The sequence below is a fragment of the Gopherus flavomarginatus genome, chromosome 2, assembly GCF_025201925.1.
Source record: "Gopherus flavomarginatus isolate rGopFla2 chromosome 2, rGopFla2.mat.asm, whole genome shotgun sequence".
Classification (NCBI taxonomy): Eukaryota; Metazoa; Chordata; order Testudines; family Testudinidae; genus Gopherus; species Gopherus flavomarginatus.
In genome coordinates, this window is record NC_066618.1 from 55,273,103 (window position 1) to 55,288,193 (window position 15,091).

The 15,091-nt window shown below is 40.7% G+C and overlaps 1 protein-coding gene and 1 pseudogene across 1 annotated transcript in view; one reads left to right on the top strand and one right to left on the bottom strand.

Moving 5' to 3' along the window:
* Positions 1-283: 283 nt before the first annotated feature.
* On the top strand, positions 284-5,904 carry LOC127043653 (von Willebrand factor D and EGF domain-containing protein-like; annotated as a pseudogene).
* Positions 5,905-13,994: 8,090 nt separating this feature from the next.
* Positions 13,995-15,091, bottom strand: part of VWDE (von Willebrand factor D and EGF domains) — a 36,423-nt gene continuing 35,326 nt past the window's right edge. The window contains 2 exon segments of the mRNA XM_050937635.1: positions 13,995-14,066; positions 14,823-14,926. Of these exon segments, the coding sequence (XP_050793592.1) occupies positions 14,046-14,066; positions 14,823-14,926 (125 nt within the window). The 3' untranslated portion in view covers positions 13,995-14,045.

Consider the following 15,091-nt stretch of genomic DNA (forward strand, 5'->3'; position numbering starts at 1 on the left):
GTATGTGCAGGAAAGGGGATAGGTGGAAAGTCTACCACAAACAGCCAATCAGCAGACAGACAGTAGAACCGGAAGCACTGACTTCCCCAGTTCCCAGGGGAGTGCTCGACTTGTAGCCCATAAAGTTAGTTTGCTAGCTTGCTAAATTGCAGGGATCGACAACCTTTGGTATGCGGCCCATCAGGGAAATCTGCTGGTGGGCCAGGACAGTTTGTTTACCTGCAGCATCCACAGGTTCAGCCAATTGCAGCTCCCACTGGCCACGGTTCACCACTCCAGGCCAATGGAGGCTGTAGGAAGCGATGTGGGCCAAGGGATGCGCTGGCTGCTGCTTCCAGCAGCCCCCATTGGTCCGGAACGGCAAACTGCGACCAGTAGGACGCTGCAGGTAAACAAACCACCTGGCCTGACAGCGGATTTCCCTGAAAGTCTGTGTGCCAAAGGTTGCCGAGCCCTGCTATATTGCATAATGTGTTTTCTTCATTGGTTTGAGTGATTATATTATTTTCTTGGGTTTTGTTTATGTCAAATTCCATTATATGTTATTCATAATAGTTATTCATAATAGTTGGCTATAATGCAAAGAACCTACCTGCCTGTTTCCTGTATGATTAGCTAGAGCAGGTCAATATGAGTGTTTATAACTTTTGGCATAGCTAAATGGCCTATCGGTTACCCCTCTTGACATTGGGAAACTGAATGGGGGAACTGAACTGCTGAATATGTTTATGATAGGTCTGGAAAAGACTGCTAACTGCAGGGTACACCGCAGAACTTGGAAGTCATAAGTTAGGCCAAGGTTTTGGGCATGAGATAATCAATGTTAATTTGCATGACTATATGTCATAATATGTTAATCTATAGAGTAAGTGTACCCGAAGATTTATCTAGGTGAAGAAATAAGATTTGAGCATGATAGGTCAGAACCCTATAAGAGGGCAAACAACAATGCAGGAGGGTCACTTTTTCTTATCTTCTATCAAGCTATCAGCTCAGCTTTGCAATACAGCGTGGCTACTCAACACTTGAACCTAATCACTACCAATTTGGAAAGCCTGGGCCATCAAATTCATCAGGCATGTCAGAGACGAAGCTGGTCCTCTGTCTCCCACTACTGGTTCTTCAGGGAAGGGCATGAGTATGCTAGTTCAGGTAGGTTTTTTTAACACAGAGATGTTACCACAAGGGGTCATAGAATTGTATTACTTCTTTGTGAGTCTGTGTTTTACAGTGTTTATTATTCTTTTGTTCATTTTAATAAAGCTCTTAACAATTTGGTATTGTCCTCAGTATAAGTGTCCTTACCATACAACCCAAGTGTCCTCTCACAACGTTAAGCAATCTGTGTTCTCTAACCCTGTAACCTGAATTGGGACAAGAACTTAAATATCTTTTGGTCAGATCATTGGTGAGCTGTAATAAACTAGCCCATAAATTCAGGTCAACAGACTCCCACCCTGCCCCAGGCCCCGCCCCCACTCCACCCCTTCCCCCAAGCCCCCACTCCTGCCCCGCCTCTTCGCACCCCCATCTCTCCCAATTCTGCCCCCTCCCCCTGCCTCTTCCTGCCCTCACTCCAGCCAGCATCAGACTCTGGTTGCTGCTGTGTTAATACATATACCGTAAGTGTTAGCTACAAACTCCTTGTGATCTAGCACAAAGAACAATGCAAAAGAAGAATCTGGCATAGTCTGGTTGGGGAGCGGAGAGAGAGGGGAGGCTCTGACCCAAGGTGTATTATGGCTAGCTATAGGTTGCCCAAAATGAATAAGGCCTGATTCTCCCATTGAATTCAGGAGGATTTGAGCTTGTGCTTAAAATTAATTAATTAATTATTAATTGTACTAAGTGCTTTTCTGAATCAGGGCCTAAGGATTCAGTTCTAGAGTTCTGCAAATAATTGATTTTTCACTTTGCTGGCTGATCTAAAAAAATCAAGGGGAAAAATGTTTGGGGTCAAACAAAATATTTCAGTTTTGAGGGTTTATTTAAACTTACAATTGAAGTAAATTTTGAATAAAAAAAATCAAAAATTTTTTTTCAACTTTTGTTGTTGTTGTAGACGGAAACAATTTGGCAAATTCCATATCCATTTGCAAAATGTTTTGGTCGACTCAAATCTGCATTTTTTCAGTGAAAAAAACTTTTAGATCAAAAAAATTTGACCCATCTCTGCTGTATCCCATCAGCTTTTCTCGCACTAAGTAGGTCATTACTTTATTCTGCTAAATGTAAGGGCAGCGGAATCAGACACCATGCTAATATACATATGAACATTTAAAACAATTGGTAGAAATTCTGTTAATATTTAAGCAATATATTTAGTCTCAATTTGAATAATAATATCTTGCAGCTAAAGTGCCCATTGTGAAGCTTAAGAAAATCACACAGAAATAAATGCTAATAATTAATTACTGATGAGACTAAATATTCAGTCTGTCAGCTTCCTCAGATTTGTGCTACAATGACAAAGTGGGCTATTTAACGCTAATTATCTGCTGGATTTGTTCAGTACCTGTGGTGGTCTTTTGCAGTAAGTTGTAAAGGAGGGTGTCAGACTGGTGGGGAATGCACCTCTGCCAATGGGGCAGTGTAGTGTCTTTGTGCTTCTGATTGGACAGGCTCAAGATGCCAGGAGGGTAAATTCCCAGATTTATGTTTCATTTGCACCTGAGATAACTCAAATGCTAACAATGCCTAAGAACTGTAAACGTGCCCAGATGTCAGCCTAATTAGAGATCTGTGGGAATGAAATCTTTTGCCAGACATGTGACTGCAGTCTGATCAGACTGATTATGATTGGCTGAATGTGTAAGAAGTAGTTGGGAGCAGCCTTGTATGCCGTAAAAGCCATTTAATTTGAAGAAACAGACCTTCTCCTGGCTAAAGTGGCACCATTACTTTTCTATTAGGATGATAAAATGGAATTGGATTATGCACCAGCAAGAATAATGGAAATGTTCTGAATGAGCTTGTGGTATAACTGCAAAGTCAATGAAAACATTTAAAAAGGAGTAACGGGCTGATAATAATGCAAATGACAGTGCTACAGTAAAAGTGGAGGAGCTGCTCTATAGATGGTGACATTAATTCCAAGTTACTTTGAGCTACAGTGTCGTAGGTCCATTAAGGATTGTGTGACTGAACACAGGATGGGTTGCTTGTAGAACTTTTAAGTGAACGGTAGCTACAGGAATGCATTTAGATTATTCTCTTTTAAATCTTTAAATATATAGGCCAAAACCTCAACTGAGAGAAAATTGCCATAGCTCTGTTGTGGACCTACATTGATTTATATCACTGGAAGATCTGACCCTCAATCCTCAATATTTTATATCCCACATCAGGTTACTAGTATCCTAGTTCTATTGATGCTACCATTTATGATGTCTGAGGGCGGAAAGCCCTTCTTTCCTTCTTTGTTTTTCTTGTGCTCTTAATTAATCCAACATATTTAAAGTGTAGCAAGGAACTTCTTTTTTTAACCCATTCTTCCTTTCCAGAAATTTTCCTCAGGGGTGTTGGAATGATGGAGCTTATGTGTCTCCTGGAATCTGCAGCCGTCCAGCTGGATAGGTCGGTGGATCATGGCATTTAAGTAAAATACTCTGATATTTCTTTTTTCTTTATTTTATGTATTTTATGTATTTGTTTGAACACAAATGAATGACTCCATCCTAGTCTGTCCAGGCTACCTTTATGTAGTGGTGCCCCCAGAGATTTAGCCAAGGTGGTAAATACATGGCTTGTGTGCTTGGTAAAAGGCTATAGAGTCTTTCACCCCTAAGTTACTGGTTCAAATCCAAGTTTTGGTTGGTAGTCCCCCCAAATCATTATCTAATGCCTTTTGTGGGCCTACTTGAAACGTATTTTGTGGTCTTAGATCAGTTCCTAGTCAACAAGTTTCCACATCACAAAGAAACCCCACACTGGCGCTAGTTGGCAGTGTCATTAGAGAGGTCAAGGAGAGGGAAATGACACATCCTTTTACACTAGAGGTGTTTGCTCCTACAGTTTGACAGGTTATTGTTGGAGGGCATCCTGTGTTCCTCTTGATCCAAGGGTAAATAAAGGACTGCAGTAAGTAGGGCTGTTAGTCCAATACCATTCCCAAGCACTTATGCCCAGATCCTCAAAGGTATTTAAGCATCTAGCTCCCAAAGGCACCTAGACCTTTGAGGATCTGGGCCCTACCCCCTGTTGAGCCACAGTAACAGCCATTCACCTTTCTAAACAGTGATTCATATAAGGAGGAAAGATTTTAATCAACTCAGAGCTGCCCCATATGCTCTGTAACAACATTGCTCCGAGAGGCAGTCACCAGGAGGTACTATCTTTGGGGAGTAAATGGTGCAGACTTCCTTCCTGCTGGCTCAGGCCACGTCCAGACTAGGGTATTAAAATCGATTTTAGATACGCAACTTCAGCTACGTGAATAACGTAGCTGAAGTCGAATTTCTAAAATCGAGGTACTCACCCATCTAGACGGCGCGGCATCGATGTCTGCGGCTCTCCGTGTCGATTCCGGAACTCCGTTCGGGTTGATGGAGTTCCGGAATCGATGTAAGCGCACTCGGGGATCGATACATTGCGTCCAGACTAGATGCGATATATCGATCCCCGAGCAATCGATTTTAACCCGCCGATGCCACGGGTTAGTCTGGACGTGGGCTCAGAGACTGAGAGAATTGCTCACTAGAGATTGTCCTTGAACTCAGTTTCCTGTGTGGTAGCACTCAGTGCTACCCTTTCAGTCTCTGGATAAATCCTCTGGGTTAATCCTTTTGAAATGAATGACCTAGTGAAAAGAACTGTTTATGAAATCTCAGAGTCATATGGGCCCTGGATTCCAAGAGCTGCAGAAACACTAATGCCGCTGATATTGGCAAGGAGACCTTACAAATAAATGCTGTAATCTACTCATTTATAGGAGGGACACCACCTATCAGATCCCTGATGAAACAGCTTATCCCTTGTTCTATCTAATGCAGACAGACAGAGGTACAGAGGTTGCCCTGAGGTTCAAGGGTAGATGTGAGGCATTTTGTGGAGATATTACAAAATGCCTGATGCCAAAGATATCAGTTAGTTACAGTCTTGTGGAATAGACAGTGATAGAAAGGATCAAATGCTTCAAATTGCTGATTTTTTTTTGAGACTGCATCAGTTGCAGGGCTAGTGATCATTTCTGGCACAGCAGCCACCAAACCACTGTCACTTTGAACTTCACATTTGGGGCTTGTGCCAACAGCAAATTACAAGACCCCCACCTGGGCTGATTTAGCTGGCACATTGCGGGGGGTGGGGCCAGAGCCCTGTCTGTTCACTGCCGCTCCCTGCCTGCTTGCTCTTGGAGGCGTGCAGGAAATAGCACCTGCTTACTCCAGTATGCCCAGAGCCAAAGTCCAGATAGTCCTTAGAGCTATAACAGGAATTCTTGTTCTCCTTATATCCCCAAGCAGGCATACAGCCCAAGTTACAATCCAGCCATACAGGGAGAACTGGAGTTGTTTTATATTTTCTCTCCTCATAAGATGGAGAACAGAAAAGGGGAATGGAGTGTGAGTGAAATTAGACACAACATGGCTGGATCCTAGGGAGGAGCATGAGGCTAGAATTCAAATACAGTCATTGCTTACAGTACTACCATTATGCTTTTATTGTTATTGTCCCAGTACTGTCACTAGGGAACAATTCTGCTACTACAATGAGCCATGCAAGAAAAATTAAACTGTGTTGTATGGTAGATGTACCATATATCCGGTGTATCATTTTAGCTGTTTGTAAACTGCCTTGTCAACATGGAGGAAAATGTGTATTATTTGTGCACATATTACTCCAAATATGTGCAGATGTCGTTTGCGACACTCTGGTCTACAGTGTACAAAGACAAGAAACAAATGAGCCATCCTCCTCTGGAGATGAGCAGTGTTGCTTTAATGAGTATGGAAGAGAGGGAGGAGATTTGTTTTAAAAAAAACAAACCCTAATTGGTCTTAAATAGCTTTTTGTTCCCAGTATTTTAAAGAAAAGCTCTTCTGTATGAAAGGGAAAGTATTTTTAAAATATTCCAGACAAAACAAATGAATATGTATCCAAGTACTTTTGTGTGCTTTATAAGTAGAATAATTTTGTCAGTGGGTGCAACTGATATTGAAGTAAATATTTCCTTTTGAATAAAGCATTTACTTGCCTTTTTTCTTATTTATTTATCATTGGTTACCATAAATAGAAGTATTGTCACTCATCAATAAGCTTCCTACTTTAATAGCTGATAATAATAAACATTTGTGCTTTTAAAACCTTTTGTTCATCTTTATGTTCAAAAGTATATTGTAGCTGGAGTGATGCTTACCTTTAATAAGATCATCCAGCCACAAGGGGGTGCTCTTCTCTATGGTAGGAATAATTTATAGAAGATGGAGTTCTCTGCTATAGCAGTAGTCTCCTGTTAACAGAATGGATATTACAGTAGGAAATAGAGGTTGCACTTCTTTAGGAACAGCAGCAAGCTGCAAAGCATGTTGTTGATGTGTTACTCAATCACTAAAAGCAGCAAAGAATCCTGTGGCACCTTATAGACTAACAGACGTTTTGGAGCATGAGCTTTCGTGGGTGAATACCCACTTCCTCAGATGCAGTATTCACCCACGAAAGCTCATGCTCCAAAACGTCTGTTAGTCTATAAGGTGCCACAGGATTCTTTGCTGCTTTTACAGCTTTTACAGAACCAGACTAACACGGCTACCCTCTGATACTCAATCACTGAGCATTGCTTTGTGTGATTAGCAATAAAAATAAAATAATTAGGATCATGATCAGTCATAGTTTAATGTCTATTTTTATAGGGTTGGGATCCACAATCACCTTCCTAAAGTTTAGTTTTGTACTGATAATATGTGATGCCTCTAGCCATCTTAGGTGCTTACGTAGCCTCCATTACCATAACACCTGAACTCTTCACAGTCCTTAGTATATTTATTCTCACAACACCTCTGTGAGGTAGGGAAGTAATGTTATCCGCATTTTGGCAAACAGGAAGTCAGTGACAGAGTAGGAAACTGAATTCTAGTCTCCCGAGTCCCAGCCTAGCACCTATCCACTGGACAATCCTTCCTCTCTGAAGAATGCCCCCCTGTGATAGCAGTACGGGTGGAGGTGTCAGTGTAGCCATTGAAGAGAGAAGCTAATGAGGCTACGGCATGAAGACAGGGAGCAGCACCAGTATTCCACTAAAACAAGTCAACGTTAGTCAAAATTTTGGCCAAAATGTTTCACATTTTTTAAAGAACTATGTTCACCATTTTCCAAGCAGCAATTCCAGTGAGCATGAGTAGGGAAGAGCTGTCCAACCAGAGACATTGGCTCTATGTAGGATGAATTCAAATGAGACTTTGGGTTTTCTACTATCAACCTATGGAAGTGCCTATATGTAATCCTGAGCCACCTGGAGTGTTTCGACTTTAACAGACACAGGGTGGCTGGAGTGGAGGAAGCATTTCTCGTGCTTTCAGTTGCTTTATCCAGAGGCAGACAAAAAACAGGGGAGCTCTCTCATTTGCTGTCTGCCCGCAGGTGTGGGGCTGAGCACACTTTCAGAACTCTCACATTCTGAGAAAAGGGGCAACTGAAGGACGTTGATATATGTGGGACATTTAGCGTGTCTGTTACAATTTGCCTTCTGTAGCTGTACCTTGGAGCGGCAAGAGCTCCCCATCTCTGCCAGCAGGGCCTCTTTCTTGTGGTCAAATGCAGCAGCCTTCTAATGAGGAGAGATGCACATCATGTGCTGTCTCCTGGGGATTTTACTCATGGTGTTTCTTGGGCTGCAGGGAAGAGAGAGAGAAAGGGACAGAGCGTGACTGCGAAAAGGGCTGTTGGCCTTGCAGAGCTAATCCCCAGAACAGCCAGGAGGACATGCTCCTAGCAGTGAGCATAGGCGCCAACTTTCCTCTGCACTGGTATGCGCTTGCACCTCCCTGCCCCGACTCCACTCTTTCCCTGCCCCGCCTCCATTCCAACCCCTTCCCCAAAGTCCCCGCCCCAACTCCGCCCCCTCCCTGCCCCTGTTAGACCCCTTCCCCAAATCCCCACCCCAGCCCCGCCTCTTCTCCAAGCACACCACGTTCCCCCTCCTTCCCAGCCGTGCAAAACAGCTGTTTCGTGGCACAAGCGCTGGGAGCTAGGAGGTAAAAGTAGGCACGCAGCACACTCAGGGGAGAAGGTGGAGCAGAGCCGGAGGTGAGCTGGGCTGGAAGGCACGGAGCTGCTGGTGGGTGCTGAGCTTCCACGAATTTTTCCCCGTGGCTGCTCCAGCCCTGGAGCACCCATGGAGTCAGCGCCTATGGCAGTGAGTAGACAGCCACAAATATGATTCACTAGTTTGAAATGGTTAAAAGTTAGGCAAACAGTCATGTGGATGCAAAAGGACTTCACTTCTAATATTGTCAGACCCCAAAAGTATACAGGCAGAGAAAAGTCACATAACCCAATCCACAAAGAACTTAGAAAAGCAGCAGGCAATCAATGGACAAGGGACAACTGTGACTACTAAGTTTTCAAGCAAGAAATCTAAGAAATCTATCTATATTTAAAAGACATTTTTATAGAGATGGAAGGAATTATATTTTTAAGTATTTGCCACTGGAATAAGCTTTATTTAAAGTAAAAAATAAAATATTCTGAACTACAATAAAACATTAGAATATTTTGGAGTTGTCGTTCAAACTGATGGAAGCCTTCCAGACCTACAATACTGAATATGAAACACAATTAGAATATCCTTCAGCTGTTTCAGGGACACATCTAAAAGAACTATGACTTGAGCCCTTTAACATCATGGAACATTTTAGCAAATGATGTGTGATGGGTTTATTTTTAGCTTGACAGGAAAGTTTTAAAATTCCCTAAAACGTAAGTGATTATTTTTTAAAATATAGCTGGGATGTAGCACCATCTACTGGCTAAAGTGACTTCTACTTTTTCTGGGATTTTGAATTAAATGAATTATTATTTAATAGTTATATTAGAGTAACAACTAGGGTCCAGCCAAACTTATAGTAAAAGATAGGCTGATCCCCAAAATGTTTCTGATAATTACACTATGCCACTCAGAGACGACAGTGCCCAATTTTTATTGTTCATTGGAAGATTTAATACAGCTACCACTTCCAGTGTATAGATTTCTGGAGATTGATCTACCCTCATATTCCCAACTGTGGAAAGACACTTATGTGTCTCCAACACTTTTATCATTTCCGGCAACAAAAATTCTGTGGAACAGGTTGGCAGCATCTCCTACATATATAATGGTCTGCTACATCTGTTTTATATAGATGCTCCATGTCCAGTAAAATCTGTTGTTTAAGAGCTTGTTCTGGAAAAATTATAGAGGTATTGAGCTGGCTGTATTTTTGATTTCCTGCCATATTTTTTGCTACTTTTTCTGCCAGTTAGATACTTCACTTCCTACTTATTTTTCCCCTCCAGTGTCAGTGGGTACAACAAAGAATTAAGCCACTTGTTTTGCATTGCCTGTAAAGTTTCCTTTAACATGAAACTTCTTAATAGAATATATTTTCCGTGTACTGTCTAACTACTGGTATATATTCGATTGCAGTAACTGAAAGAATGTGCCAGATGTTACTAATTACGTAAGAAATAGAAAGACTGTAATTGGTAGAAATAAAATCTTCTGTCCAATATATTTGATAGTGTCCACCCACATTAATAGTTTTTACTGTGAACTGAAACTTTGGATTTTCTCAACAGGGCTGAATAATGAACTTGAAAAAGCCAAGCTGGTGAGTATCTTAAGTTGTCATGATATACTCCTGGTTGTATTAATTGCAGACCCTTGAGAAAAAAAGAATCCTTTAATATGCCAAAGGGAGCTGTTAAATCATTTTTTATGTTGAGATATGGTTGTATGTATCACCTCTGTGAAGCAGGTCATTTTACAAGTGGCACATGTGAAAAGCTAGGTAATAGACATGCAAATCTGGGAGACCTAGTGCTTTCCTTCATGAGCTCTTTAGAGTTTTGTGTGAAAAGGGTGACTTTTTTCCTCCAGAAAACATTCAAAATATTCTTTCCAAGATAGCAGAAGTTTTCATAGCTAACTTGCCTGTTAAATACAAGAGTTCAGGTTCTGTACTCATCTCTGTAATTTCAATCTGACTAAACAGGTAACTGGAATCTGCTGTCAGAGTCCAATATCTTGCGGTTCAAAGCATTTTCGGTATATAAGAAAACCATGTTAAGTAAGTTAGCAGAGAAAGTAGGATTCATGGAAGCCCAATTAATTAATTAATTCTAGGCCCCTTTTTCTGTACTCTTGCCCTTTCTGAAGCTCTCAGTTTTGTGATCCAAAGTCCATTGAAATAAATGGAAAGCCACCCACTGAAGTAAGTAGGTTGTGTGGGCTAAGGGCCATAGTGAGCTATTTTACAGGAAAGACTATAATCTTCAGCACGCGCAGCCACTGACAGTCACTGGAAGTTCCATAGTTGTGCCTGTCGCAGCCCTAAAGCCTATGCTCAAACACGGTGTCTGTTTGGCCAATTGTCGGTCAAAAGGTCACATTGGTACCGTGCGCAACACCGTAGTGCGGTGTGCTACATTATAGTGCCATGTGCATTTTCCCGCTCTTTTTGCCTGGTCACCTAGGGGTGAGCTAGTGCCTTGTGCAAAAATACCAGCGTGCCGTGTGCATAAGGGTAGTGTACCGTGTGCAGATCCTGTTTACGTGGAGGGCTCCAGCTCGGAACCTGGAAGGTGAAGGAGCTAGGGACCAATCAGAAGCTGACACGAGTAACAGCCTTTGAATAAAACCATGTCTCGCACCAAAATCTGCAGGAGTATCCGCATGTTAGCTGAAAGGCCTGATTACCCTTTCAGCCAGAAGGGTCTCCTGCGGATTTAGCCGGCTTGGGTCATGTCGTTACGGATTATTTCCTGCCAATTCATCATGCCCTTGGTGTCTGTACTGCTGTCAGCTGTGCCTGGAGTATGGTATATGCATTCTAATTGCTGTAAATATCCTGTCTGCTTAGCTTCTTCCTTTTCCCCCTCTTTTACTTGGTACCAAGTTATGTATATAGTATATGAAAGTTAAATTGTTGTATTGATTGCTATTGTGGTTAATTGTTGTAATTTACAATATTTGGTTAATGTATATAGTTTACTCAGTTTGGTGTATCTGCTCCAATTTCTGGTGAGCAGTTAATCACAGATCATTTGGTTTCCTTTGTTGGTTGTAAATAGATTGTTTCAAGCTGTGTAAATATTCTCGTTCTAATAGTATTGTTAGTTGGTAAAAGCGCTTCTCCCCAGCCCAAATTGCAACTTATCCCCCATCAATAAACGGCCACGTGGGTTTGCACTTTCAATCTGTCACGTTTTGATTTTCCTCACTCAATCAAAAACTTAGTCGAACCTGTATTGGTCTCGGACAGTGCCAAATTCTCCTTCACTCCAAGACAGATCATGTTTGTAGGAGTCCCTGCAGCACACTAAAATAAAGATCTGTATGTCCTTATTTCAGATTATATTATTGAACCTTTGGACCCCTCTGACATAAGCCCTTCGTGCTAGTTCTTTATATTCACTTGCTTCCTCATTAACACCTTATTAAACTGCATATCTGTATCATCAGATCACTGCACTGTAGCTTTTAATTCAATTTCTAGTGTATCCTTCACAAGTATAAAATTATCCGGCCTGCTGCATTGAGATTTCATATCAAAGCAATCTATTCACTCAGTGCATGAATAATTTCTCCAATTTCTATTAATATTAAAGGGAGTCATGACTATAAATAATATCAATGGGAAAATATATTTTTCTGAGATAGTATATTTTAAATTTTTAAATCAAGGCAACCTGTGAAAATAAATTTTCAGCCTTATAACAAAGTAGGAATACATGTACACAAAAACACTTACAATAAACAAATGTTATTTAATGTACATGATTTACAATCTGGTAAAAAGAACAACCCACCCCACCATTACAATGCAGTTTTTAAAAGTCTTGCTTATGTTCACACTAATGATTTTTTCCTTTGTAAGACACACAGCAATCCACAGGTATTATGCAGAAAGGAGGCTGAGCTCTGAGAATGCCAGCTTATTTTACAAAAGAGACTGAACAGGGCTATGCAGGAGAACAAGAATCTACACCGAGAGCTGCTGAACAGCTATTGGGTAGGTGACCACTCTAATCTGGGAGTCGACATCCTGTGACAGCAGCCCACAAAATGGCAAAATCATACCAGTTCCAAACTGGACACTGGGAAAGAGCAGACCATTCAAACTGGGCATCCCTCAGCAGAATCTTAGGTCATGAAACTTCCTTTTAGTAAACATATAATTAAACACTGAAAACTGAATTGCCTCTCCTAGCTAAAGTGAGATATGCATCATTCAGCAGAGCTCTGCTGGCTGCCCGGGAGACTAAAATGGAAGAAAATAGTCTGGGTTCCCTCAACCTTCCGATGCAGAAGACACTCCACTCCAGAACAAAATCAGAAGACCAGAAAGAATCCAGTGTTCGACAGCTCTCCAGAGGGAGAGCTTGCTGACTTCCTAGAGGTTCTAATGGTGCAGTTCCTCAGCATGATGCTGAAATCCTCCAGGTTTATTGCTCTTAGAGACCTCAGTTTCCACACAGCTAATGCCAAAGACACTCTAGAATCCAATCTCTTTTCCATTATCAATACTACAGATTTCACATAGACCGTGTCCAGACTCTCGCTCTCTGCTAGTAACACACTGGGAAGACTCTTCAGCCTACGAGTATGCTGATATCGAAACCACCTTATGTCTCATTGTCGTGGTCTGGCCACCATTTCATATAGGGAAAGATCAGGGCCTTCACAGGGGAAAGGACTGGAAACTTTTCTTTTTTAAGGAAAGCTGACAGTCACTTTTAGATCCCTCAAATGAGCATAGGAGAGCCTGCAGTTATAGGCTATGCAGAGGCCAGCACCAGGACTGGGGACTGGGCACTAGATGTGGAACAAATGAATAAAGTCAGAAATAACTTGATATGGACTATAGCCATGTATGCAAGATAGATACATAAAAGTTTCCACAGGGAGGAGCCATCAATTCTTAAACTCTGTAAAAATGTTTATTTGAGATCTTTTTTTTTTAGAAGATCATGGCTCTTTAGTTACAGTCCTCGTTTCCTAAAAAGGCTGATAGATAACTTATATCTATAACTTATAGATAACCTGAGGAAAATTGCTGAGTTGATAAGATTCTTTTACTTTAATAGATAGTATTTTCACTTATCATTAACTTTTAAAAACATTTCTCTGAAGAGCCCGTTGTTTACATTTATGGCAATTACATTCTCTCACAGATATTTTGAAATGATGACCATGCACAGAGGCATAGGTGCAGTCAGATGTAAGCATTGAACTGTTTCAACCTACCCTAACATAACAGTTTCACATTAAATATAATTAGAAATGGATATTGAGTTCATAAATAGTCTTGAGAAACTATCGCATGTGTGAATGATGCAACAGGAACCTACACCCTTTTTCACCTATTCATTGCAGGCAGGGGATTCTTAAAACAACAGAACTTGCTCTTTAAAATCAATATGTGAAAACAAAATGCTGTATTTCAGGACTTGATCCTGTCAGGTGCTCTGTTCCTGCTGCTAGGAAATGCTTAGATTAGATCCCAAGAAAGGACATTCATTACAGATCATTGTTCCAGTGACTACTTCTCCAGACTTTAGCTGACCAGGGATCTGGTGTTTGTATCATCGACAATACCTAAAAGTCCAATAGAGAGTCAGAGGCTGTGGTTTCTGAGTGTGAGGTAGCAATAAAATGAGGATTTACAACAGCTTATTACATTTCTGCTCTTAGTATGTTATTGTTCTACCGCTGTTTAAAAATTAATGTGCTTGGTTTTAAAATCTTAATGAATACTTTAAAGGCATGCTTCAGGATATCACTCCTGTTGTTTAAATAATGCCTTTTAGTCCATAGAACATGGCTTTGTAATCCATGTACTTGATTTTCTTCAACCATGATGTCTCTGTACCTTGGGAAAAATAAAAGATTTTAGTGTACTCAGAAATTGGTGGGTACTCAGAACACTCTGTGCTTTCATCATAAACTTTAACAGTTTCCAATGAATATTTGCCTTCCCAACACACTCAGAAATGGAATATTGAAGATCCATAAAGCTTGTTTAGTTTTTTGAAAAATAAGTTACCTTTCCAAAAATAGAGAGAAGCATACTTGGAAGCAAATATTCTTTGCAATGGTATATACTGTACTGTTGGTATTGAATAGAAAACATTTATTACTCAGACCAAATAATCTATTTACACAATCTGTACAAAATTTAATAATAGAGTAAACCATTCAAGATGTCCATAAAGTGGATCTCTGAATCAAAATTATAAAGAATTCACTGCTCATGAAATTATCAGGTGCTAATATATAAATTAAGCTCCCTTCAAAAATTTGCATTACAGACATTAAAACCCAACAAAATAACAATACTTCACACAAATGGAGCTTTACATTTTCAAAAAGTTGTAGGAATTCTCACATCAACTGATAAATACTTTGGCCCATCCCTAGTAATTAGCTAATCACTCCCACCCCAAATGAGATTCTTTGGTGAAAACGGTAACCTGCATTTGAATTACTAATCTTTTTAATTTTGAAAAACAAAATGTGACTTTCAAACAAGTTACAAAACAAGTTTTTGTGAAACCAAAACCACAGCAATTTTTCCATTTCTTTCCCCCTGTTCCTTTATTATATTGTGTACTCATAATATAATTACCTGTAGTTTCTTTGCACAGGTGACTCCTGTATAACCAGGATGACAAGAGCACACATTAGGCTGCACACGCCTACCACCAAAGAGACATTTCTGACTGCACACAGCTGAAATATGCAAAGGTATATGGCTTTAATCTCAAAAACAAAGTAACCGCTTTGTAAAGAAAATGGCCCCAATACCGAGTTACGCCATGACCTCTGTGTACTCACTCTGCTGACAGACAGGGGCCATAAGCCTAATAGATCTCTTCACTGAGGAATACCCCCAGT